Genomic DNA, 26,554 nt, shown 5'->3' on the forward strand with positions numbered 1-26,554 from the left:
GTGTTATTTTTCCGCCCAGGTAATTTCGTTTTGTCAGTAACCTTCATAAGTCTAGTTAAGAAAGATTATATTGCATTGCAATGTCAACAGCGTAGCAATCGCCTCGTCGAAAGTCCATCGCGAGCACGGATCACCGTGACCCACATATGCTGTGCGCGCTCCGCATTCGACCTCCGCGCTTCCGTAAACATGACTAATCGGTGAACATAACGCACGGTGGCATTGAAAACACGTATTTACTCCCCGATATCGATTTCAATGTCAGTCGGTGCCATACCGGAACGTTTGCATCGCGGAACTGCGGAGCACCAGCGGCACCACCACCACACTGCTACTACTGCTTGCAACAGCCGGAGTCGGCATTTTACACTCTGGCAGCACATTAGGACCTAAAATCCGTACGAAGATGATGAAAACAAAACAGAACACACACACACACAAGCACTGCAACCGCTAACTTAACGCCAAACCACTACGGTTCACTCGGTGATGCACGGGTACCGAGCAGACGCACGGAAAGAACGGAGCACTTAACAGCCCAGCGCGGAGGTTTCGGCGGTCGCTTCATAGACGGCGCTAGCGGTCCGGTCAGAAAAAGCAAATGGCGGCGCCCACCTCTAGCAAGGAAAATGGTGTATAGGGAAGACAGGGAACGTCCAAGCTTGCGAGCCCTGGCGGCTACTTGAGTCTCTACGTCGCGCACGCCGTGTAGGCAGCACTCGGAAAAATATAAACATACCGCGCGGGAGCGCTGGGAACAAACGTGACGTCACATCCGCCTAGTGCTCATCCTCACCCGCCGAAACGGTCGGTTAATTCCTCCCCTGAAGGGCAGGTGGCAGCGATACGGCAAGAATGGTGACGTCATGTTATACAAGCTGTCATGGCGGCCGCTCGGCGTTTTTCAGTCGAAACCGAAACTGGCACGAATAAACGACGCCGTAAATGAATGTTTACGCTGCGCTCGACCGTCTAATCTGTCACTCTATGATTAGTGGGCTGGTAGGCACGCATAGCAGCGAAAAAAACGTAACATAAAAATTTCGTGTCAGTACTCCTTTAAACCTCTTCGAATGTACACGGGCTCTGTGCCTGTACGTCCTTCCCTTGTAATATGCGCCTTGTTATCCTCATATATTGCCCTTAGCAGCCCCACAAATTCTGACCTAATCCCCTCTTCTTCCAGTATATGCCACAGCAATCCCCTATCTACGTTGTCATAGGCTCCCTTTATGTCCAGAAACAGTAGCCATGTTGGTCTACCCTGTGCTGCCGAAATTTCGATGGTCTGGGTTATTACGAAAATATTGTCTTCTAAGCGTCGACCCGGCCTAAATCCATTTTGCAGTTCCCCTAAAATACCGTTACTTTCCACCCACTTCAACAGCTCGACTTTTATGGCTTGTATAGAGAGAGAGAGAGAAGGCTCTTTATTGAAAAAGCAGAGAGTTTTGCCGGCGTTTGTGATCACCTACATGCTTCTCTGCTAGGGGTCGGGGATGTAGGGAGAACAGGCCCTAGAGAGAGGTGGGCAGAAAAGAAAAAAAAAAAGAGAGAAAAAAACGAAGAAGCAAAAAAAAAACACTGGCGTGGTTTGGCGGGCTTGGCGGACTATTTTTTTAGATTGTGATACAGAATTTACAATTTTGAAATGTGGCCAATGTCCTCCAAATATGAAAACAAACTTTTTAGGGCCTGACGCTGCTTCGATGGGCTAGTCCATGGTCCTAAGATGGTCTTCAAAGTTACCGGCCCTTGCTCTAGGCGTTCAATATCTTCAAAAAAACGGGATCTTGGTGCCAAATAGGCCACACATTCTAATAAGATATGTTCGACGGTTTCTATGGAAGAACAGTTATCGCAGTACGGGTTGGACGCCAGTCCGAGGCGAAAGAGGTAACTGTTGGTGTAGGCCGAGTTCAGTCGTAGGCGATGATATAATGTCTCCAGCCTACGAGGGAGCTCTCTACGAAGTTTTGATGTCAAATCAGGGTCAATCGCGTGCAAAAATACATCATCTACAGCGGCTGAGCTATATGCCCTTAAAGAAGCGATTGTTTACGTCTTACGCCACCAGCCGCGTTAGTGGAGCATCTTTACAGACTCCAAGGCAGCTCTGCAAATTCTGTCAAGGAGGAGCAGGTCTTCCCCTCACCATACCGCAGCCGCCGATATCTCCTACCTTCACCACCTCGCTTGCATTGCTGGACACACTATAAAATTGCAATGGATACCTGGCCACAGTGGTATTATTGGAAACCAAAAAGCCGATGAAGCGGCCCGTATGGGCCTTAACCACCGGAAATACCGCAAAGTGTACTTTACAAAAACAGACGCTTCCACTATGGCCCATCGCTTTGCAGTAAGTGAAAGAAACCGGCTATGGCGCAGCAACGAACCCAATATGGCTTGTATAGCTAATCTATAGAGCACTGACGTGACTGTAATCGGCCTGTAAGAGCTCGCCTTGTCCTTCTCTCCCTTGCCTTTATAAATCAAACTCATTCTGCTTTCGCGCCATTGCGTGGGAATCCTCTCGGATTTTATAGCGCGCTCGATGGCTCTATACAAGTGCGTCTTTCCCGCTGGTCCCAAATGGTTGATAATCTCTATTGGGATACCATCCGGTCCTGTTGCCGTACTTTTGGGAACACTGTGTTCTGCCTTTTTCCAATCCAAAAATTCGATATTGAATTTTTTTTCTGTCGCTCTTCTATTGGCCACATGTGTCCGGGTAGCCGATATCTCGCGTGTTTGGCCGAAAGTATTTGCTGTGACTCCATGTAGGTATTTTAATGCGCTGTCCCCCAGGAGAACGTTACCGTCCCCGTCCTGTATCTGAGTCTGCACCTCTTTAGTCGTCGTTCCCAATGCTTTTAAATGATTCCAGAATTTTTGGGGGGCGCTCTTATCCTTCTTACGTATACCTGATACCCATTTCTCACTCGCAGTTTTAATCTTTGCTTGTACTAGTTTTTGCACCTCAAATTTCTTTTCTCGGTACCGGCTCCACCGTAACTGCGCCTCTTCCTCCTGATATCCCATTTGTTTTGCCTTTCTGTGCAATCTAGAAGCCCGTTGTCGCTCTTCAATAGCCAGTTTAATTTCCTTGTCCCACCAGCTTCGTGGTTTCCTTTTACCCCTCCAGAGGTTTTGTTTCCTTACTTTGTATATTTCCTTCTGTATACAACTCACAACCTCGTCATATTCCCACACCTTCGTGGGCTGGGCCTCTAATTCTCTTTCGATGCTATTGACGATGTCTGCTATCTGCTTTTCGCTCAATTTCGGGAGCCCAACCTCCGGTGTTTCCTGCCTAGCCCCTCTACTGTCAAATTTCAGGATTATACGCCTGTGGTCGCTGCCCAGGCTGTGTTCTCCTTCTTCATCTATCGTCATTTGGTTCAACCGCTCGTACGTGTGCTCTGAGACCAGGCCGTAGTCTATGCAAGACTGTCTATTGCCGCTTTGCCACGTTATCTGCCCGTCGCATTTATGCTCCCGGTTAACTATTACCAGTTGCTGTTCTTCACACATATCTAGAACCATTGAGCCGCTATAGTCTGTATATCCGTCTAGATCCTCAATGTGGGCATTTAAGTCGCCTACTAATATCACCTCGCCGGATTCTTTAAATTTCGTTATGTCCTTCCTGAGGCAGTCCACCAACTCTTTATTTTGTTCTCTGGCGTCATTCCCTGTCCACAGATAGGCCACTCCCAACCGTGTCTTTTTTCCACCCACAATTCCACAAACCCATAAGTGCTCCTTACAGCCCTGATTCTCCCTTTGCCAATTCCCTCCTCGCCTAATCAACATGCCCACGCACCCACCTTTCCTCTCTCCCGCTGCCCTGTTGCACCCCACCCGTAGTCATCCATCACTGGTGGCTCCTCCATATCTCTCAGGTGGGTTTCAGTCAGGGCGTACACGTCAATTTCTTCTTTCTCGATTTGGGCTTGTATCTCAATCCATTTTTCCTGCTTGCGGCCGCCTTGCATATTTATATAACTAATTTTAGTTCCACGGTTTATTTTCCTTTTCTTTGCTTTACGTTTCCGTCGCCGTGCATCAGTGCCCCCTCCTTCCTGCCTTTCGCTACCGCCTCCACTCAGTCCGCCTTCTTCTTGAACGTTCGGGGCCCTCCTAAAAAAGCCACTGCGCGGGCTGCCAGTCTGTGCCCTATAGGCCCAGCTAGACGGCCACTGAAGTGTATGCCGTCGAACACAAACGCCCCGTTGCGGCCTGCACGGACCAGGTCCCGGTTCAGGTTGACCACCTCAAACTTCATCGTTTTACCCAGGGTCCAAAGCTCCCTGCTTGCCGCAACCACCGCCCTTTCTACGTGGACCCCTTGTTTCTGCACCTCCGGCACCGTGCAAACCGCAATCTGCACATCCTCCGAGACCGCCCTCAGCTCGGTGACCCCTTTCGCAATCTGCCTTGCGAACCCTCCACCGCGCCCCTGCAACACATCGTTCACACCCCCCATTATCACCACCAAGCTGCGGTCCTCCATTCTATCCCACAGTTGCCCCTTCGCTTGTTGTATTACTTCCCCGACTCTTTTTCCGGGAAGCTTACTAACCTTCAAGCGTTCGTCGTCTCCCACCCTCCCCTTAGTCACCTCTCCCACCCTGGCCATGTTGGAGTCGCCGACAACGATGACTTGGCGCCTCCTCTCGCCTTTAACCGGCACTTTTGCAGGTGTTCGGGGTCTGCTGTGGTTGACCACGGCAGCAAATGACTTGGCTGGCGATCCACCCCTTCCTGGCGTCGCCTCGGGGCTTTCTTTGCTTCCCGAGTCGGCTCTGCGTCGACGGACACCACTCGTGCGCGCAGCATCAGTCGCCCCTGTGACTCTGCGTTCTCGCCGGCGTGCCGCTCTTCGTGCTGAGCCCGCGCACTCGCGTCGTCTCCTGCCGCTGGAGTCACGAGCTCCTCCACCCGGTTTTCAAGCTGGGCCTGCTTTTCCCGAGCTTCGTCCAGTTCGGCCACCGTGCGCACCAACTGGGCGGCCTTCGCCTGCCCCGCCTTGTCAAGCTCGGCCACTCGCGCCTCGAGAGCTACCCGCGCTTCTCTTTCCTCCCTCAGGTAGCCCTCCAGCTCCTCCACCCTTGCATTCAGCTGCTTCTCAAGGCGTTCGAAGCCCAGTCTTGCCCGCTCGCAAGGCCTACATTCGAAGGGCGCCTTCTTAGCGTCGGCCACGCGCTCGAACGTCGTCTCCCCCAAGTAGCACCAGCGCAGGCACTCTTGGCACTGCACCTGGTCCTCGTCCCCAGTGCCCTTTCTCGTCCTAGGGGCCATTGTTCGGCCAACCCCTAGGCCTACGTCGCCCGTCACACAAAGCCCGCTACTTCGCTATAATAGACCCTTTGCAAAATGGCCAAATCGTTGGCGGAAAAGCAGCAAGCCACTCTGGCAACACTGTGCACCCGCTGCGCCGCCATTATAAAGGAAGCGAAAAGGCTGCGTGCACGGAGTTCTCTATCGAGTAGCTGCTGTCCGTGCTGCCGTGTGTCGCCACGTAATGGCACACGCTTCCCGCGAAGTGGTGTTTCCCACTACTGGATGGGAAAACAACCTTGCTGCCCTTCCTCCTATAGAAGAGCGGCATATCCAAGATTTTTATTCTACAAGGTCGACCACTGAGAGGTCCTACGAGCGATCATACAACTTAAGCGTGGAGTCGTACGTTACGCCGTCGTCCGTGTTGACAAACAGCAGCAAGCAAAGGTAGGATTTTTTGCTAATAACGAATAGCCTTAGTGCTGCCTCCTTGTTTGGTCGTCGAGTTCTAATTGTGTTGATTCGATGCGCCGTTGCCCCGTGGTAGCGGCGACTGGCCGCTATGAACGGACTATGAAGTCTCTGCTGACCGCTCACTTTGCGTATGGTCAAACTTTCAAAACTATTCGCGAGAATGACGAAAGCATGCATAAAGACACTGATTTTGTTGTCTCTGCTAGAGGTTATGTTAGCGATTCGCCGCCTCTGTACTTGCGGCGCTTAATTTTTCGTCTGTGAATGCGGTGGTAGTGCGGGAGCGATAGGTCGCACGCGTCCGTCAGCAGCGAGCAGAGGCATCCGAACTTAAGGGTAACTCGGAGGAAGGAACAAACGCAGAAGAAATAGGAGAAAAGAAGAAGGGCATGTCTCCGCTGGCCCCAGACGAGCCGTCGTGCAGCGGGGTAGATAAGCGGAAGCGATTTGACCAGCGTTCATCTTCGAAAGGTAGCGCAAGACACCACTTTAAGAAAGAAATATGACAACGACGAGCGCATTCTCCCAGCTAAACGGCTTATTGTTGAAACAGAAATATGTACTTGTAAAACATTTTATGTACGCACTGTGCAAATGTACAAAACCGCATTGTTACTGCGCCTATGAAATCCAGTAAAACAACACAAGTGGAACATCCCAATCGCCTAGCAAGGATATCCTCATCACAATATGCAGTGTGCACACATAACTTTCAAGTATTTTCTGTCACCAATAAAATGTTAAGCTGCAAGGCAGCGCTAGTCACTGTCATTGTCCGTACTGTGCTGTGCTGTTTCGTGCTTTTTTTTTTTGAGCCGCACTTCTTAAGATGCCTGGCCATTGCTTAGCAACTGAGACGAGCATTCGTCTTTTTTTGCAAGCTTGGCATTTCTTCCACTCTGGAGACCTATGTCCACATTCCAAGTCTCTCCTCCAATCCACGTGTTTCCTCGACTTGGATGAGTGGAGGACACCGGAGTGCCTTTACACGAGAAAATTGCTTTCAAGGGTCTCTTCGACTGGAGTGGAGGAAGGATTCAGAATACCGGGGCTAGAGTCGCAGTGTTTTCAGGAAAAGTGCATATGGTGCTCTCACACAAAAAAACTAAAGGGAGCTTTATGTGATGTTTGTGTTATGCCTCGTTGGTGTTACGTTGCACAATTTATGCATGCTGTAACGTTCTGACCAGTGCGCACACTGTTTATAACATTAGTTTATTTGTGTGTGCATGTATGTGTAGCGCCACGTGCTTACATTCCTCGATATTCAGTCACAGTTTGTGGTAAGCTAAAGTACACCCAACCGCATCACCCAGTACTTAATCGTGCATACCATACTCCCTTTCAGCGATGGACTTGTCTTCCTCAAAGCAGCCTGTTACCGCAGCAAGAAGAAGAACTCGGAGCCGTATAATGTAATTGCTGCAATTGACGAGCAAGGGGTCATCATTGATGGCAACTGTCAGTGTGCCGCCGGAACGGTTGCTTGCAACCATTTGATGGCTGTCCTGCGCACCGTGTCGCTTCTGCAAAGAAAAGGGTTTTTGGAGGCCCCCGAACAGCTGTCGTGCACCGACCTGCCACAACAATGGAGGGTTCCTCGACGCAACTCTTCGAAAGGGAGGTCAATTCAGGGAGTGGATTGGAGGAGTGTGAGAGAAGGAGGCCTTAGTGTCCCTAAGATGGGCAGGCCGAAAGAGTGCAGGCTCTACCCCCGCAACCAACAGCAGCAACAAGAAGCCCAAGCTGAACTTGCGAGAGCGCTGCTGTCAGACAACCCCGAATGCTTGTTTGCCAGGGGCCTACTGTCAACCCTGGGGCAGCCTTACAAAAAAACAAAGTATGGGCCAGCACCTGCATCGTCGCCGTTAGCGTACCAGCAAGCCCTCTTGCCGCATGGTTTTGCTGTCCGTCTGTCCGGAATCTCGCCACAACCTTCCACGGCGGCACAGAGTCTTGTGCCAGAGGTGAAATTCTTTAAGGATGGGCAAGCATGGCGCCCACCGACCCACCTGGAGGGCAACCAAATTTTGCAGGTACGCTTGCACAAGTTTTTGCAACTTGTGTAGTTCAAAATGTTTTATGATAAATGGGCATTCTAGTTTGCAGCAGTGAGGCTGCTGAATTTATTTGCTTGGCTTTCTCACTGTGCCCCTCCCTCTCAAGGCCAGAATTCCTTCATTGTTACTGGTTAAGTCGCTCTTCTGTTTTAAACATAGCATCTCTACATCCCTGCTGGTTGAAGTTTATCAAAGTTTTACTACTTTGTTTACATTATGATTGCAGAAGGTTCGCACAACTCTGGATTCTTCTTGTACAATCGAGCAGAACACAAGAAGACAGGCCCGGAGTGAAACATGGAAAACAGAGAGGCGCCTTAGGTTGACCTCATCCAACTTCGGTGTGGCAGCAGCCAGGCAGCATTGGACCTTGAAGGGTCTTCAAAACATCACAGCCAGCAAGGACATCTCTCACATTGCCCCCATAAAGTACGTAAATGACTTGTATGCTTCACAAAATTTTTTAGAACCAGTTGCATGTAAGGAAGCACTTCTGCTATGTGGTAGCAGCAGAGACTTCATGTACTGCAAATTCATCACGGCACAAGCATCAGATAGAGCTTGACATATTGTTTATAGAAACTCGTTATCAGTATTTTTGTGGCATGTACATGCCACTGCAATGAAGTACAGGAGTGCACATTATGGGGCCAGCGGAAGATAAACCAAAACAAACAGATGGCGCAGAACACCGGTTGCTCAAATGTATGTAACCAGAACAGAAAGTTATTTATTTGCCAATGCCATTGCCCTGGTACACGTGGGAACTGGGGGTGAATGGATTAAGAAGCCACTTAAGTAAACCAAAGGCAGTAAATTGCAGTTCATTTGTCATTCTTGTGTATTTTCAGTGCCCAGGCTGGCTTGCAAACCCCAAAGTGCTTGTTGCACACAATTGTCACAGTGAACTAGTTAATGAGTTTGGCTTTACCAAGTACTATACATGTTCAGGTTTTCGAAGTGATTCATTAGGATTTTTTTTTTCATTTGTGCAGGCACGGAATTGCGAATGAGCCCCTGGCTGCCAGGCGATACGAGGAGGTGATGCAAGCAATGGGCCACAACGTCACCGTCAGCAACTGCGGCCTGCTGGTTAACCCGGCATTTCCTTGGCTTGGCGCATCACCCGACAGGATTGCTTACGACCCAGCGGAATCATCGTACGGGGTGGTAGAAATTAAGTGCCCCCACTCGCTGCGCAATAAGAAAGTAGAACAACTCAGTGAGGCCACTTTTTGTTCTGAGCTGAGCGACAGCGGCCCCAGGCTAAAGCATGACCACTTCTATTACGCCCAGCATGTTGGTCGGATGGGTGTGTCGGGACTTAGTTGGGGCGACTTTGTCATTTTTGCCGAAGATTTTATACTCATTGAGAGGCTAAGGTTGAACCTGACAGAATGGGAAGCCCTGAAAGAAAAGCTTGATGAATTTTACTTCAACACTTTTTTGCCTTACCTAGGAAATACTCAGTAGGCAGCCTTAGCCCTGATCCAGTGTTCACAGGAAAACCGGGCAGCTGCATTTGTAATGAGGAACACCGAGGCCCAGTAGGTGCACGTTACAGCCCCCCACCTTTTTTTTTTTCCAGGGGCACTCAATTGTTAAAGGTTTTGAAGCTGCGGGAACTCAGAGTATTGCATGCAACAGCGAAATAATTATTAATAGTCATCGCAGGCCTCGTTTACTCCATGCCCGTTGTGTACATTTCATCTTGTTCTGTTCTATATTCTGTGTTTGTAAATCTTTGCATTAATTCTCTTGTATTCTTTTTAAACCTTACATTGTACCCACTTGCCTCTTTACCACCCTTCCCAGGCTCTGAGTGTGATGCATGTACAGTCGAACCTCGTTGTAGCGAATTATTTGATATAGCGAACTAAATACGAAGCTTGTTTGGTCACGCCTCGTTTCAATGACACCTATTCTTTTTATAACGAAACCGAAACCCTGAGAGCCGCGTGCTATCGGCCATAACGAAGAAATATTTGGTTCCCGCGAAACTCAAAACTTGACAGCTAGCATAATAAAAGCAAAATGTAAACAAGTGAGACAAAACAACCATATTTTAGTAGCTTAAGGGCTTTTATTGTGTAGACACTGTGAAAAACGTCATTCTGCTGAGACTGTGAAAAGCCACCAGGCGAAGACCACATCCTCCTTCAAGTAAATAAGAAAGCCGGCCTGCTTTGCCGAACGAACAATAAGATTTAGCGCACCAAAAGACACGGACGGTGAAAAGGACGGAACGGGCGCTAACTTGCAACTTTTGCAAGTTAGTGCCCGTCCCGTCCTTTTCACCGTCTGTGTCGTTTGCTGCGCTAAATCTTATTGTTGTAACATGAACCAACTCGCCCAGCAACACGTCTTGCTGCCGAACGAACTTTGTTCTGTTGCAATTTCGCGTTCTCACGGTCCGGTCTGTTTAGTTTGAAATGCCACAAGGAGATAGATAAGGACCACCCCGTTTATAGTGGGTTCGAAGCCTAGAACAATGCGTTTTTTATCTAGGATTGTTGCGCGAGCCAGATTTTCAATTTATTAGAGCCAATTTGTACCTTTATAATTATAACAAATATTGGACATAATGAACTAATTTACTTTCCCGATACTGCTTCGTTATAACGAGGTTCGACTGTAAATGAAGGAATGTCGAAAATAAAGTGTGTTTTTCAGGCAGAGTAGTGCACTTTTTATTTTCGCATTGTGCTGCCTTCAATCATCGGCAACTCTTAGCAACGGTGCTTGAAAGTTCGTCAACACGGCACAAATTCCCCACATTTGGTTTGCCAGAGGTGCTAGTGAAATGGGGATGGAGCGATCGAAGACATGGAAAGCTTTAATACGTTGAATCTTTCTTTCAACATGAATTCGAAGGGCTGCTATTTCTTGCGTCTTCTGCGTCTCTTGGGTTGTGAATTTGCCCGCTTTTAGGAAAGGCGGAATGTTCAAAGTCACACCCTTCTCTTGTAGGAGGTCTTCAATGCGGAAGCCTTTGTCGGCCATAACTGAGTCACCTGGCTCAAATTCCAAGTCAAGGAAGCCGCTCTTTATCACACACTCTCTGTCTGAAGTGCTACCAGTGAAAAGCTCAGACGCAAATGTAAGCACTCCGGAAGGTGCAACAGCAACAAGCCCCTTGAAGGTGTGCGTTGATTTGTAATGCGAGTACACTTCTGACTGAGTAACCATGGACGATGGGACGTCGCACCTAATCTCGGTGGCGTCAAGGAGCACACGGGTGGTCTTGTACTTTTCAGCAAATGCCGGAGGCATGGTGGCATCAATTTCATGCCGTGGCAGCCACAAATCTAGGGAGAACATCCGCAAATAGATAAAGTCTACCCATGAAGAAAAGATTCTTGAGACTGTGCTCGTAGAAACTTCAAATAGGTGTGCAAGGTGCTGGTGAAATAGTCCCAAACGCAGCTTTATCAAGACCAGGAAAAGCTGGTTTTCGGCTGTTATTTTCCGCTTCCGCCCGCTGCTGTCACAACTTGGCTGGCCGCTGCTGTTTTTGCGAGGCCTTTGTATGAATTTTCCGTCCTCGCCTGCCTCCAAAAATTTTAAGAGATTCACAAAAGAGCTGTACCGTGGCAGTCCAGTGTAAAACTGTATGTCTTCATCACTGTCTTGGAATTTTTCAATTCCAAACGGGCACGACCCTTCCTCCATCTTCCTCAAATTGCTCTGGGCAGTGACAAGCTCATCACGCAGCAAGTTCAATTCTTTGTCCTGGTTGCTTAGTCTTTGTACAAGTCGGCTTACTTCTGCCTGCAGTTCTACTTGAGTTTCCGTGCTTCTGTTGAGCCGAACTTCAAGCTCTGCTCGCTGTTTGGAGTTGTTCCTGCTCATGTCAAGGTGAGATTGGATCTCAGACTGCAGCTTCAGCCTCATTACTAGGTGCGCCTCTAGCTCCTTTTGGAGCCTTAATTCATTGCTCCTGCTTGTGGCTAATTGTTCTTGCAGTCCTGAGATAATGTCGCCACACCTGCACTGGTTTGCAGCATGCTGCTGCGGCAAAACTTCATTCTCAACAAAAATTTCTTGCAGTGGTGCATTGCTCTCGTGGTTCAATTCAGAATGAGCAGCCTCCACAAAAGCATCCTGTTGTGGAGGCCTGTTTTCACTGTTGACTGGAGGCACGCTGTCTGCTTGGTCGGTGGTTTTCCTGCTGCGTTTGACAGCAGACTCGGGGGGCACTGACCGGTTGAGGGGTGGCTTCCTCTGGGGCTTCACTTTCCGGAAGGCGAACACTGATGGCACAGCGGTGTCTCGCAGCAGCCGTCGGCCACATGCTACACTTGACCAAAAGTCTGATTCCACAAAATGTTCCGAACACACTTTTGTTGCTTTGGAGACAGTAAAATACTGTCCCTCATCTCTTTTGATCGCTGTGATCCATCTTTTCTTCATCTGAATGTCGGTCGGAAACTTGTGGTAGGACACCTGCAAATAAGTTATGCAAGTTATAAACATTTGATGTATCTTTCCCCTGTACCACATAAACAAATTGCAAACAAGTGCTCAAGTTGTCATGTGTATTTTATGCTTCTTTCACCTGCAACACATAAGCACTACAATTCGTACAAGTGTTATTCCAAGTGTTCGTGCATAAATCGAGATTTAATGAAAAGCAGGATTCTAATTCTGTTCGAGTACGGCGTCATAATGCACGGTATGCGCCGTTAACACCAAGAGAACAGAATGCGCATAATGTAAAGACAACAAATAACTTAGTTCGCGTTCCCGATCTACTGCCGGCGAAATATCAAAACAAACGGAGCAAAACACGTATGCAGGCTCGACTCGAATTTCTTGCTGCACCGACACCACTCTACAGCCTGTATGTTCGGCGCCCAACCTGCGGCGGTCGTAACCCGCACGTGAAACTGTACCGCAAAACAGCTCTCTAAAAAAAATTTAAAAAAAAGGAGGATCGCGTTTGCAGTTTACATCTGTCGAAACCGTCCGTCAGCGCGAGAACGAAACACGCATGCAGGCTCGAATCGGCTGCACCGAAACAATTCTGTTTTTTAAATGTTCGGCGCTAATAACAGCATGAGTCGTGACCGGCACCTGAAACGCAACTCTCATCATAACGCCTAAAAATGATGCATTGACCAGAAGATTGTCAATAAAACGGGAGACGCTAAATACGCGCATCGTACGTACCTTTTGTCCGGTATCGTTCACGTATCCGTGCCGTTTGCAGAGAGGCACGCAGCAGTGCGAGGGCATCGTGCTTTGATATGCTACAAGAGCATTAGCACGTACACGAAACAAGCAATAAAACCTCTATGGGGCAGCTGACTCGTGAAGCCGTGGGCGAAAACGGGCAACCGCAACGGCGTTCCTACGACCGGCTTCCTTTCTCATGGCGTCCACCAGTGTTGCCACCGCTGAGTTCTCAGCGTTGCCCGCCTTTTTGCAAAGGGTCTATTGTTTTTCCCCACTTGATCACTGACGCGCCCGTCGCGTCACCACCGTTCGGTCACACTCGTTTCTCCCAACCCTCAAAACATTTCTGTCACTGCGCTAATACAAAAAAAAACATGAACTACTATGAACACTAGCTACCACGTGGCTTTACCACTTGTTACATTTAGGTTCACGCTTACTCACGCTAACTGCTCTGTTACCTGTTTACCTCTATTAATTAAGCCGATTCCTACTTTACAACATTATCTCTCATAAGCAAAAAAAAAAGGAACGAAAAAAACCAAAAACTTATCGTTTTCGTCTTCCGCGCCGTCACCTCCGTGCTGCTGCTGCTGCTGCCGCTCCATCAAGCCGCTCCATTAGGGGCGACAGCAGACGTTAGGGGCGACATGCAGCGTCCCTAACGACCGACGCCTCTGGGTAGTACAAAAGCAGACGACCCTAGCCGCCCTCCATGTGTTTTCAATTACAAGCCAGAGTGAAAGTTGCTTGTGGAGCTTTATGGCGTGTTTAATGTACTGCATACTGTATGAAATAGCCCTTTAAGTAGTTGCAGAGGCTAAACAAAATACTATCCGCTAAAAGAAGCCGATTTATCTGCTTCCTTTTGAGGGAGCTGTCGCGGTGGTCGCGGCGTGGGACAGTATCGCCAGGTCGGTGGTTTAACTGTTTGACGACACAGTTTTTTCTTCTTGCGTGCGGTCGACAAAGGAAAGTTCACGATTAGCATAAACACGGAACGCTGCTCATCCTATATCCTGAGGTAACTGCAAAAGGTTGCTTCAGCGCGCGCGCGGGAGCATGCAAGCGAACGCAAGAATGGCGCAACCAGCTGACACTGCTGGCCTGGCACCGCCTTTGAAACGAGTGGAAATTTTGTTTCGTATTTTCGTAAACTAAACGATTCTTGCGTAACGTTTTACACCACACGATTTACGAAGGGCAGGGTACATGTATACTAGCGAGTAGGTGGGGCAATCGCGCCAAATAAACAAATTAAGCGCTATTAAAGGACGCAAAACATGCCCCAAATCACACGCCCGCTGCCTGCAGAGATGTGTACTTCTATAACATCACATAACACAGCATAACATAACACAGCCGCATACACGGCGCGGGGCCCCGAATATTTACATACGATCATCACTGACTGTGTTGGTTTTCTAGTTCAGGGGTCGCCGAATCTGAACGCCGACACGCCAGTTTTGACTTCAAATGGAGTTAGACAGCGAGACAAGAACAGAGAATTGGTGTCCTCCAGTTGAATTGCCCCCCCCCACCCCCATCTTCACACTTCGCCAGATTATTATCAAATATTATTAGAAATTTGCTGAATTTTTTCTCTTCGCATTCGAAGCCCCCCTCCTCCTCCCACCCGATTTGCCGTCCAGCCCTCCGCCGTGTCGGCTGCATGGAACTCGGCCGTTGCTGACCCTCATTCTAGGCTATAATTAAGTGCGAACTCGGAATGTATGCTGCAAGAGCGTAATTAAGTAAAGTGAAAGCAAACAAGGAAAGCGAGCGGCCTCTTAGTTCGCCCGACCACTTTGTTTTACGGCCACTAATTTCGGAATCGCAAAACAGATTTCACGCTTCTGACGGTCGCGGCATTTTGTCACTGAGACACGCAACAAAACGGCAAGCTAAGCCCTCATTCACACAGCCGTCACCTTCTCGGTCACGGCATCGTCACGTCAAAAAACCACGACGGAGACGTAAACGAGTAGCGTTCGTACTGGAGCTCTCCGTCAGATTACAGGGTCGTCTGCCTAGTGATCAGTTTAGCCTAGAATTGAGCATTTTTAATCTGAAAAGGAAAGAAAATGGCTTGTGCTGGTTTAGCGCGGGGCATGGTCCCGTCACGTTGACGTGACGGAAACGTAGAGCTCGGCCTCCCGTCACCGTCGCACCGTTTTCGGCCAGAAATCGGCCGAAAAACGGCGCCCATGACGGAAGACGGAGACGTGACGGTGACGTGACGGGGTGAAAAACGGCTGTGGGAATGAGGGCTAACGCTGCACCATCTATTCGTAACGGCGACGCAAACGAGCACTGTTTAATGAAAGTGCACGCATAGTGTGCAGGTACGCAAATTAGAGCGGCGCACCGCAGCAGGCGAGCCTGCGGTCCGCCGGACTCGCTGGCTTTTTAAAGCGCGATCATCGCCGATTGCGTCCCTCTTCTTTTTTGATCGGCTGTTTCTGAGAAGTCTTTGTCACCTAGAGTATTAGTTTAAACTACAAATTTCACCTAAAATTTCGCTGCGTACGACCATCGATCGGTGAACCTGCGAGTAGCAGACGCCGTCACGGCCCCGGCACTTTCGTCGGCGCTGTAAACGTGTTTAGCGCTGCCAAGCGTTTTCCCCTAATGCCAAGTTTATCGCCCAAAATAGATCGGATGCGTCGGGGATGAGCTGGTGACCACGTCGCCAAATAATCGGGAGCGTCGAGCTCATTTTGCTTCTATCAACACGAGATCCTATGGAACCCGCGCAGCTTTGTACTACCCGGAAGTACTGCCCGGAAGCCGCTTGCGCAGCGCCCCCTGGGCAGCGCAGGAGGTCTATCGCCGCTACCACGCCTCTACCGCCGGCTTCGTCGACACATCAGCTCGAGGCTATTCGCCCCCTCAAGAAATGGAGAGCATTGGAGACATCGACCCGGCAGAGATGTCCGATCCGAGATGGAGATGGTTCACCAAAATAACTGGCCTTCAAGGGCGTCGAGCAAGCGGCCACCACGCAGGAGCTAAACCGCCACCATGTCAAGGACTCCCCACCAAAGAAAGCCAAGTGCGAGCAAAAGCGCAAGTTATTCTGCTTACAATTAAACTGCGACAAGCAATGTTGCACTACGTTGTTGGTGATAAACGTAGAAGAGACTCGCTCGTGCATTGGTAGGGTCAACTTCATGCCCTGCACTATGTTACTTCATGGGATTTTACGACTGCCTATTTAGAAAAAAAAAAAAATTATTTTAAATTTGCGATAACATCAGAGCCTTGTCACTGACGAAGCCTAGCTGTTAATTTAGTTCCGATGTTTGAAGGTGAGCTTAGCTACTCTTGGGATATGATTCATTTGGTTAAACATAATCGCCAGCATCCTAGCAAACACGGATTTTGTCAGGATTTCCTTGCTCAACGGAGATTGTTGAGTTCACGCACGATTTGGCTCTTGCAATAGATAAGCTTAAAGTGGTTGACTGTATATTCTTGGACTGCAAAAAAGCAAATGATGGTGTTCCATATCACCTTCTGCTTAGTACATTTCATCCTATGAACTGAATGAATCGGTTTTTGCATTGTTATTACTATTGGCCCTATAGCTTTGTTCAAAAGTACTGTGTAGTTTACCGGACTATAGCGAATGAACGTGATTCCGTATACCTGCGCATCTTTATTCGAATTTAATAACATCCTGGTGTGCTGATTCAGAAAAGTTTTTGGATGTTAAACAGTGTGTTAACGGCACCTTTACAAGAAAACCTTTATTCCAATTGAATACGTAAACGTAAATTATGCTGCTGTGACAACGGCCGAGGAATATAAATACCTAGGAGTTTATTTAGGGAGTGGTTAGAGCTAGGTTAAATAGGCAAGTTCACACCATAAAAGTTATGGCTGCATATGTTTTTGGCTTTCTGAGACGAAATTTCAGTGAACCTCCATCTAACTGAAAAGAACAACCGTATTTCACTCATGTGCGCTCAGTCTTGCAGTACGCATGTGTTTTCGTGGATCCCTACACCAAAGAGCTGGTTGATGCGCTCGAAAACATACAGAATATGTCAGTGCGATTCGTATTAGGTAATTGGCACGCTCAATTACTTAGCATGAGAGAAAGTAAAAGTAAACTTAAATGGCCGGACGTGAAAGATCACAGACGAAACCACAGGTTGAACTTTTTTCGTAATATCTATCATTCGAAAACTGGAGTAGAAGGGGAGAAGTATGTCCAAGCGCCATTCTACATATCGCAAAGTGGGACCGCTAGCTTAAAGCAAATGATTAACTTTCGTTTAAAGGTGACGCCTTGCGCGATTCATTTTATTTTACATCAATACTGCAGTGTAATTATCTTCCACGTATGATTACATTAACTGTTTATATTGACGATTTCCAGCGCGCTTTGTAGATTTATTTTGTTATTTTGTCTCATATTTAATGCTTAGTGTTATGTATTTCCCTTCTGTAATGCATGCAAAGGCAAGCAGGCATCAAATAAATAAATAAAACAATGAATAAATAAATGAATAAAAATAAATAAATAAATCAATAGATAATAAACTTCCAGAGGCGCAAGTTTGCCTCCGACGGGTTGAGAACCCTACGCATTCAACCTTGACCAATAAAATGCCCTATTCGTTGCAGTAGGCAAGGTTTCCTGCATGCATGCTACCATTAGCTATGTTATTGGTTTGAAACAAATTATGTAACTCTAATTTTACGCCTTTCCTTGCGTGAACACAGTGGGGGACAACTGCAGCCACCTGAAGCAGGGCGCCATTCACAACGCGTCTTGAATTTTTCGAACGTAGTATGACATTAGAAGAAAATTAAGTTCTTTTAGACTATTAAGTGGTGTGGACGTATGCTCATGAAAACAACATTAAAATAGATTGAAAATGAAAGTACCTGTTCGCTCCTTCTTAGGATCAGCCCTGCGCAAGATCATCAGAAAAGTTGATCGAGTAGAAAATGTCTTTGCAAGAAAAATGGGCAAAAACTGGACATACTTTTTTTGTGAAGGAGTTATATTTAATGCTCCTGAGTGTTTTGTTGAGAACCAAAACGCTTCGTAAAGGCATTCACGCCGGTTTTATATACATCAAAATTGGTCAAGCAACTGTTATAAAAATAGTTTATGTAGTCATAGCATGAAAGTGTTCCGGAATGTTGCCTTAAAAGAAATTGGCTAAAAGCGGCGCAATTTATCTCTCTGAAATTCAACCCACTAAAGTATGCGCCCTTCGCCGCCCCCCCCCCCCCCCCCCTCCTCTTTCCCCGTTTATTACAGGTAAGGCGCCCCACAGAGGATATCAGGACCTGGACAATACATCTATTCAAGCTCTACAAAGAACTGAATATTTTCTGTGTTCGGCAGTAAATGAGGCACAGCAATTAAAGGAACGACAATTTGTGAGCACTGTTTAATAAATGAATTTTGCTGTCAACTGAGGCTAGGCTGCGCTGAAAGCTTGAAGGCTGATGGTTGCGCGCGAGCTCACTTTGATGTGGCTGCATTGGACCCAAAATGCTGGGTTTGTGCTGCTTCGGCACTGCGCGAATGAGTCGTCTGCTTGCGCGACATGCAGTGACCGGCCTCAGTACAGTTAAAGGGACACTGAAGTGAATTTGTCAAGCTCCCGTTTTTGCTTGCACTGCGTAGACTGGCTCAAATTAGCACACTTTTCATCGTTTATCCGGTTGACAAATCGGTAATTATTTTACAAAGCGCGAAAGAAGAAAAACTACCATGCGCGGTTTGCGGCGGCCGCACCAACTAAGGCTGTGACGTTGGGAGGAGGGGCGCCGTGATTGGACGATGCCCAAGGTTAGCAATCACACAAGTTTCGGTTTCGGTTTCGGTTCTGTAAAACATAACCAATGGCTTTGTTGGATGGGCATTCTCAATATCTCAGTAATCATCGTATCGCGCTTCTGCCATGTTGTCGGCTGTAAAATGCCCAAGATAAGCCTCCCACGACGGCTTGTAGTCGTAGCATTCACTAGCCGAGACCTACGCAGTGCATGAACGCCCTCCGCGTACCCGCAGACGCCCAAATGTCATGCGCTTTTCCCCCATATTTGGAGCTTGCCTCCCTCATGCCTGTATCGTAAAAAGCGTGTTCGCACCAGGCCAAGGGTCTGTTCATTCTGGCCTGTGCCCACTGCCTGCAAGCAGTCGGTGCGTATGGCAACAGCACGCCAACGAGAACTCGCTAGCGCGCCAGTGCCAGCCTGCGCGCGTTTTGTGAACGAGTTCGTGTAGCCATGAACGTTGCGGCCCAAAAAAAGGTGAACTCAATATAGAAAACATCGGCGGAAAACAAAAAAGTTAACTTACAAAAAAAAAGCACGTACCCGCGGGGATTCGAACTCGTGACTTGCAAAACATTTGCGGTGACACACCCAGCGCCCCAGACCACTAAGCCACGAAGCGGGACGCGAAGGCCTTGCTAATATAGGGTATATATTGTATAACCGGTTTACACTTTTATTTAGTTTTGGAATTTCAAGCAGCTTAGGTGACTATTTGTTGTACTGCGATCGTGCAGTAAGCGTCGCCCGAGTTTCCACAGTAGCTCACGTCTAGCAATTGCATTTCGTAGACGGAAAAGCGTTCGCAGATGCGTAGTCGTGCTGCTGACCGCTGTGCTTGTTCGGCCAGCGCAAAAAAGTGCTTCCCGCGCCCTAGTTTTACGCTGTACGGTAAAAATATCAGTTGATTTTATTTCCTTAGTACCTATATTGACTTCGCTGACTCTTCTCCCGCTTTCAAGAGGCCTTATATTTTCCTACTGGCGTACCAGTCAGCGAAGCGTCGCATGTGCGCTTGTGCAGCGCTTGTGTGAAGCGATCGACCTTGACTTGGAGCTAGATACAGTGTACAAACAAACCAAGTAAAGAAAGGCACATTCTTCCATTCACAAACGTGTCCTGGCTTCGTTTCAACTAAGCGAACGAATTGCGACCAAGCAATTTTTTTTAACCTCCTTGATTGCGACGACCCGCCGGCGGCCGGCGGACGAAACGCTGGGCCGACTGACTCTGTCGGCCGGGGAGCCGTGCAGTAGCGCAGCCGTGGCGCAGCCAATTGCCAGCTCATCCCCTCCTGACGTCACACGAAAACGCCACAGAAAATGGGCGAGCGTAAAGAGAGGAGGACAGCATTTTCGAATTAGTTTTTCTACTAAATAAAATCGCGTAAACGCGCCTAGAGTGGTCGAAACATGGCCTGGGGACTCCGGACTACAATTTGCGCTAGTAATCCCGCAATGTTTACATATCACTTCAGTGTCCCTTTAACCTCCTTGATTGCGACGACCCGCCGGCGGCCGGCGGACGAAACGCTGGGCCGACTGACTCTGTCGGCCGGGGAGCCGTGCAGTAGCGCAGCCGTGGCGCAGCCAATTGCCAGCTCATCCCCTCCTGACGTCACACGAAAACGCCACAGAAAATGGGCGAGCGTAAAGAGAGGAGGACAGCGTTTTCGAATTAGTTTTTCTACTAAATAAAATCGCGTAAACGCGCCTAGAGTGGTCGAAACATGGCCTGGGGTCTCCGGACTACAATTTGCGCTAGTAATCCCGCAATGTTTACATATCACTTCAGTGTCCCTTTAACGTACTGTGGCTGAACTCCAATGCCCGTAGCACGGCCGTATTTCCGGTAGCTGTAGTCCGGCTGGAGTCCGACGACCGCATTTCGGCTGTCCTCCGGCGGCCGTACTTCGGCCGTACACGGGTGGTTTTAATTTGGAATGGCCGGAGCCCTACGGCTGGAATATGGCCGTATGACCGTAAGCCGGTCGACTGGCCGACGGACACTGGCCGTTGGACAGCCATGGGAGTACGGCCGTATAGGCCTCCTGCGCTGCCCAGGGGGCGGTGCGCAAGCGGCTCCGGGCAGTACTTCCGGGTAGTACAAAGCTGCGCGGGTCCCATAGGATCCCGTGTTGACAGAAGCAAAATGAGCTCGACGCTCCCGATTATTTTGCGACGTGGTCACCAGTTCATCCCCGACGCGTCCGATCTATTTCAGCGATCAACTTGGCATTAGGGAAAAAAGCTTTGCAGCGCTAAACACGTTTATAGCGCCGACGAAAGTGCCGGGACCGTGACGGCGTCTGCTACTCGCAGGTTCACCTATCGATGGTCGTATGAAGTGAACCTTCTAGTTTAAACTAATACTCTAGGTGGCAAGGACTTTTCGACAACAGCCGATCAAAAAAGAAGAGTGACGCAATCGGCGATGATCGCGCTTTAAAAAGCCAGCGAGTCCGGCGGACCGCTTGCACGCCTGCTGCGGTGCGCCACTCTTTTGCGTACCTGCGCAGTATGCGTGCACTTTCATTAAACAGTGCTCGTTTGCGTCACCGTTACGAATACATGGTGCAGCGTTATATCTTGCCGTTTTGTTGCGTGTCTCAGTGACAAAATTCAGCGAGCGTAAGAAGCGTGAAATCTGTTTTGCGATTCCGAAATTAGTGGCCGTAAAACAAAATGGTCGGGCGAACCGAGGGGCCGCTCGCTTCCCTTGTTTGCGCTCACTTTACTTAATTACTCTTTTGCATCATATATACCCAGTTCGCACTTAATAGGCTGGTATGAGGGTCAGCAAAGTTTTGAAGTGTAGGGCTGAGTTGCATGCAGCCCACACGGTGGAGGGCTGGACGGCAAATCGGGTTGGATGGGGAGGAGGGCTGTGAATGCAAAACGAAAAAAATTCAGTGAATCGCCAATAATGTTTGACAATAATCTGGCGAAGTGTGAAGATGGGGGACAATTCAACTGGAAGCGACCAATTTTCTGTTCTTATCTCGCTGTCTAACTTCAATAGAGTACAAAACTGACGTGTCGGCGTTCAGATTGTCAGCGACGAAGATAACAAACAGTCAGTGATGATCGAATGTAAATATCCGGGGCCGCGCCGTGTATGCTGCTGTGTTATGTTATGTAATGCAAATATAGAAGTACACATTTCTTCAGGCAGCGGGCGTGCGATTTGGTGCTTGTTTTGCGTCCTTTATTAGCGCTTAATTTGTTTATTTGACGCTATTGCCTCACCTACTCGCTAGTATACATGTACGCTGCCGTTCGTAAATCGTGCGGCGTAAAACATTACGCAAGAATCATTTAGTTTGCGAAAATACGAAACAAAATTTTCACTCGTTTCAAAGGCGGTGCCAGGCCAGCAGTGTCAGCTGAGTCGGCTGCGCAATTCTTGCGTTCGCTTGCATGCTCATGCTGAAGCAACCTTTTGCAGTTACCTCAGGATATAGGATGAGCAGCGCTCCGTGTTTATGCTACTCGTGAACTTTCCTTTGTCGACCGCACGCAAGAAAAAAAAACTAACTGTCGCCTAACGGCTCAGCCACCCGACCTGGCGATACTGTCCCACGCCGCGACCACCGCGACAGCTCGGTCAAGAGAAAGCCGAGAAATTGGTTTCTTTTAGCGGATATTATTTTGTTTAGCCTCTGCAACTACTTTAAGGGCTATTTCATACAGTATGCAGTCATTTAAACACGCCACAAAGCGCCATAACCAACTTTCGCTCTGGCTTGTAATTGAAAACACATGGAAGGCGGCGAGGGTCGTCTGCTTTAGTACTACCCAGAGGCGTCGGCCGCTAGGGGCGCTGCATGTCGCAAAAACTCCAGCGCAGGAGGCCCATAGAGTCTATTCACATGACGTCACAGCAGGCCAAAAAGCATGTTGGTAACCCAGGTTCGACGCTCCCGGGCGGCCGACGCCATAACGTTGGCGGCACTCGCAGGGGCGCACATATTTCTAGGGACCCTAGCGCACAGCCGGGCCGGCTGAGCCATAGCCAAATAGTGTAAATGGTGTAAATGCGCGAGCGTTGTTGTTATCGTGCGCGGCATTGACGGTTGTCTGATCATGGGCCTTCGTTGAGCTTGAGTGCTTATGCCTTGAATTTGGGGCCAGGCGCCAAAAAGCGTTACGAAGAAAAAGTAGCGATGTGCGGCGGCGTGGATCCGTTGCTGCTTGGAGACTCCGACCTGTGTACCGACGCTACGCTTCTGCCTACATTGGAAGACTCGGACATAAAGGACTACCGCGTTCACGGGACAAGTTTCGTGACACACGAACAATTTAAGGCCACTAAGTCGCTAGCGGCGCACAATTATGTGACCAGTGGCTTCGTTCAGCAGCCGCGTTTGAAGCAAGTTGGCGACCGCGTCATTGTGCGCGGAAAGGTAAGCACTTTTGTTAAGTTTTAAAGTGGCCTTGCCAATGTCACCTTGGACTAACCGCTGCGACTACCTTTGTAATTTCGTACGACAGAAACACCGGTCCTCTAAAGTAGAGATGCTGTAATTCTAAAACGTGTGAGACATGCGTAAGTTTAGAGCGCCGTTGCTCCTCGCCCCGTACCGGGCGAGGAGCGACGCCGGTTTAGACTTGTTTGCTTTGACACGTTTCAGCGCTGTTTCAAACGTTAAATGCTCCTTCAAGCTCAAAATCGTGCGTTCTCGAACCACAGCATCGAAATTCCCGAATGAACTTCACCACGAAGCCGTGTTACGTTTTCCGCGATCGAGTATGACACTGCAGTTAAACGGGAACTCTCTTAACACAGCACCACAACTGAAATGTTTTGTAGTGGAAAAAGTACAGTAAGATGGCAGCTAGGTAAATCAATATTCGACAATTTGCATGGAGCACAATGTACACGTTATCCTTCTCCAACATTGGCTTTCCCTACTAGCTCCAAGAAACATAATGCCATCAACATCAGTCTGAGTGACTGTAGTAGCCTTCACACAAGTTTTGTTATTGATACAACTGCCACTAGTGTTGATGGGTTTGTCTGCACTGAGCTAAAGATGTGATTCCGTCACTGTTTTCACGACATCTACATTCGCAGGTGAATCACTCCCAGGCCCTGTCTACGGAGCCACTGGAGCCATGGGTGCTTCTGAAAAAAGATGTAAAAGTAGAGGTGGGCCACTGCACTTGCATGGCGGGAGTTGGGGAAGCCTGCTCTCACGTCAGTGCTGTTCTGTACTACTTGGAGGCAGCTGTCAGGCATCGAGATGGCCAAGCATGTACTGACAAGGAAAACGGATGGCTTCCACCATATTTAAGTAATGTGCCTCCTGCGAAGCTTTCAGAGATTGATTTTTCATCGGCAGCCATGAAGAAGCGAAGGCTTGACGGAGCTAGCAAAACAACAAGAAAAAAGGCAAAAGCACCGATTGATAAACCCTCAGCCGAAGAGTGGAAGGCATTCCTGGATGAAATCAAAGATTCCGGGACACAGCCTGCCATACTTTCTGTCACAGAAGGTTACTGCGATGAATTTATACCTGTTGCGGTGAAATACTCATCGGCCATCCTTGGAAACCTCACAAGGAATAAGCCTGCAACGTGGGATGAGGTGCAGGAGGAGAGTCGGATGTTCGCACAAGCTTTCAAGGTGGAAACCGAGGTATGCAGTAGAGCCAGCTTTCTTATCGCGGAAGGTTGGATGGCTTGAATAGAGGGGTTTTGAAACATGTCGGGAAAGTGCATCGTTGGGAATCCCTTTTGGATTTCAGTCAGAAGCTAGGCACATCTCCCATCTTCACGTGTGTGCAACATTGCAGGGTAGTGAGGTACATACTGTGTCAGTGGCAATGTTAGCCCACATTGCTCTTTATCAATGTGCCTGCTAAAATGTTATCGCGATGAGCTTTAGTACTTTTGAACTTCTACAAGCTCATTAATGGCCAGAGTATATTACGCAAAGATTAGGCTCAACCTACACCTAGTAGTGCCTCTGGAAGGTAATGCGCAAAGGGTGCACAAAGGTTGAATAAACACATGAATAGTGTCTGCAGGTGCACCATGTGTTTAGGCTCCAATTTGAAGGAGCATAAAGTGCCGAGTCTTGGGGGTGTTTCCACCTCACTTGTTGTTTGCACATTTGTGTGTAATTATGCCAGCCGCCGTGGTCTTCTTTCCCAAATCATTTTCTTTTTCACTGTTGATGTGCAGCCGCCCAGAGTGAACTAGGGTCGTCACCTTTCCCCAAAGAAAAAACCGGCAATTCAGATTGGGGATGGCGGGAGGGGGGGGGGGTAGAAGGTTGATTTTGTGTTGAAAAAAAGACGCCACATTTTTTTTATTGACATGCAATGCCATTTCTTTTCGCTTTTACCTACAGAGAAAGTAACATAACGTTTGCACTGACGGCGATTGAGGTTTTGGCTATTGCTCTGAATGTGCTGCAGTGAAGAGTAACCGCACTTGCTGATCGCGCCGGCGGCATCTCGTTGTGCTGTTCCTCCCTTTGGTCCCCTTTCATATCAGGAATCGCGCGCGGCCGCACATTTCCTCTGCTCGTGTTTCTTTGTACAGCTTGTGGACACATATTGGTTGTCGTATTACAGACATTTACGCTTACAAAAGGCCAAAAATAAATAACCGCGGCACGATGGCCAAAAAACCGGGCAATGTCGGCCGGTTTTACGTACAGACCGGCCACCGGCCGGCTGTCTAAAAAACCGGTCGGGCCGGTCCAAAACCGGTCAGGTGGCAACCCTAGAGTGAACTTATCTGCTTTGTGACCATGCTTGATTTGCTTTTTTACAACGCAGGCAAGCATTGCTGTTGAGAAGGCGACAAAGCAGCAGGCTGCCTCAGCATTGTGGTTCAGATTCAGAGCAGGGCGAATCACTGCATCGATGGTGCATGCTGTCTGCCGGACAAGTTTGACTCGCCCATCCGTCTCCATTGTGAAGCGGATTTGTTACCCGGAGGAGAGCAGCTGTTTTTCTCCTTCCACGGACTGGGGACACCGCAAGGAGGATGTCGCCAGACAAGCATATGTGGCTCAAATCTCAAAGCATCACAGTTCTTTTAAGTGTGAGGCTGCTGGTGTGCACATTTCCACAGAATACCCTTAATAGCGGCGAGCCCTGATGGCCTCATTTCATGTGATTGTTGTGGTAAGGGGCTGCTTGAAATTAAGTGCCCTTATTCAGCAGGCTCAGTACAGAATGTTTTGAACAAGAAAGATGGATGTTTAGAATGCCCAAACAGTGGTGGAGTTAATCTGAAAAGGTCACATGCTTACTTTTGCCAGGTGCAAGTGCAGATGCTGGCATGCCAACGCACCTTTTGCGATTTAATGGTGTGGACCCCACAAGACTGGCACTAGAGCGCATTCTTTTTGACTATACGTATTGCATGGAGGTAGAGCAAACATATAAGAGCTTTTTTGAAAAAGTTCTGCTCCCAGAGCTGATGTTCAAACATTGGATTGCACTTCCTGTCCAATCAACAGCCAGTGATGTAGATGAGGAAGAGGAGGGTGATAGGTGTGTTGCGTAATACTGCTACTGTGGTGGTGAAGAATATGGAGACACGGTTGAGTGCAGTGGCAAAGACTGCATAGGCAAATGGTTCCATTTTTCATGTGTGAAACTAAAACGAGCACCAAAAGCTGAGGTGTGGCACTGCAGAGACTACAAGCCCCGGAAAACAAAATAACTGCTGCTACAATGGTAACTACGCTTAGTTTAATATTTTTAGGAATTGCAGCGTTACCAGTAT

At 48.4% G+C, this 26,554-nt stretch overlaps 2 protein-coding genes across 2 annotated transcripts; one reads left to right on the forward strand and one right to left on the reverse strand.

Annotated features, from left to right (window-relative positions):
- The first annotated feature begins 5,467 nt into the window (after positions 1-5,467).
- On the forward strand, positions 5,468-10,056 carry LOC144165253 (uncharacterized). The gene is made up of 4 exons (XM_077695379.1): positions 5,468-5,736; positions 7,112-7,799; positions 8,050-8,252; positions 8,819-10,056. Exons 1-4 carry the CDS (start codon positions 5,531-5,533, stop codon positions 9,294-9,296), a joined length of 1,575 nt encoding a protein of 524 aa, XP_077551505.1. The 5' UTR covers positions 5,468-5,530; the 3' UTR covers positions 9,297-10,056.
- A 25-nt stretch (positions 10,057-10,081) lies between these two features.
- LOC144165252 (uncharacterized) lies at positions 10,082-13,192 on the reverse strand. Its single transcript, XM_077695378.1, has 2 exons — positions 12,996-13,192; positions 10,082-12,269 (listed from the first exon to the last, which is right to left on the reverse strand). The coding sequence occupies exons 1-2, from the start codon at positions 13,059-13,061 to the stop codon at positions 10,536-10,538; spliced, it is 1,800 nt and encodes a 599-aa protein (XP_077551504.1). The 5' UTR covers positions 13,062-13,192; the 3' UTR covers positions 10,082-10,535.
- Between the last annotated feature and the right edge of the window lie 13,362 nt (positions 13,193-26,554).

Source organism: Haemaphysalis longicornis, unplaced genomic scaffold (assembly GCF_048455015.1).
Source record: "Haemaphysalis longicornis isolate Haplotype H1 unplaced genomic scaffold, Haemaphysalis longicornis Haplotype H1 scaffold_14, whole genome shotgun sequence".
In the NCBI taxonomy this organism is placed as follows: domain Eukaryota; kingdom Metazoa; phylum Arthropoda; class Arachnida; order Ixodida; family Ixodidae; genus Haemaphysalis; species Haemaphysalis longicornis.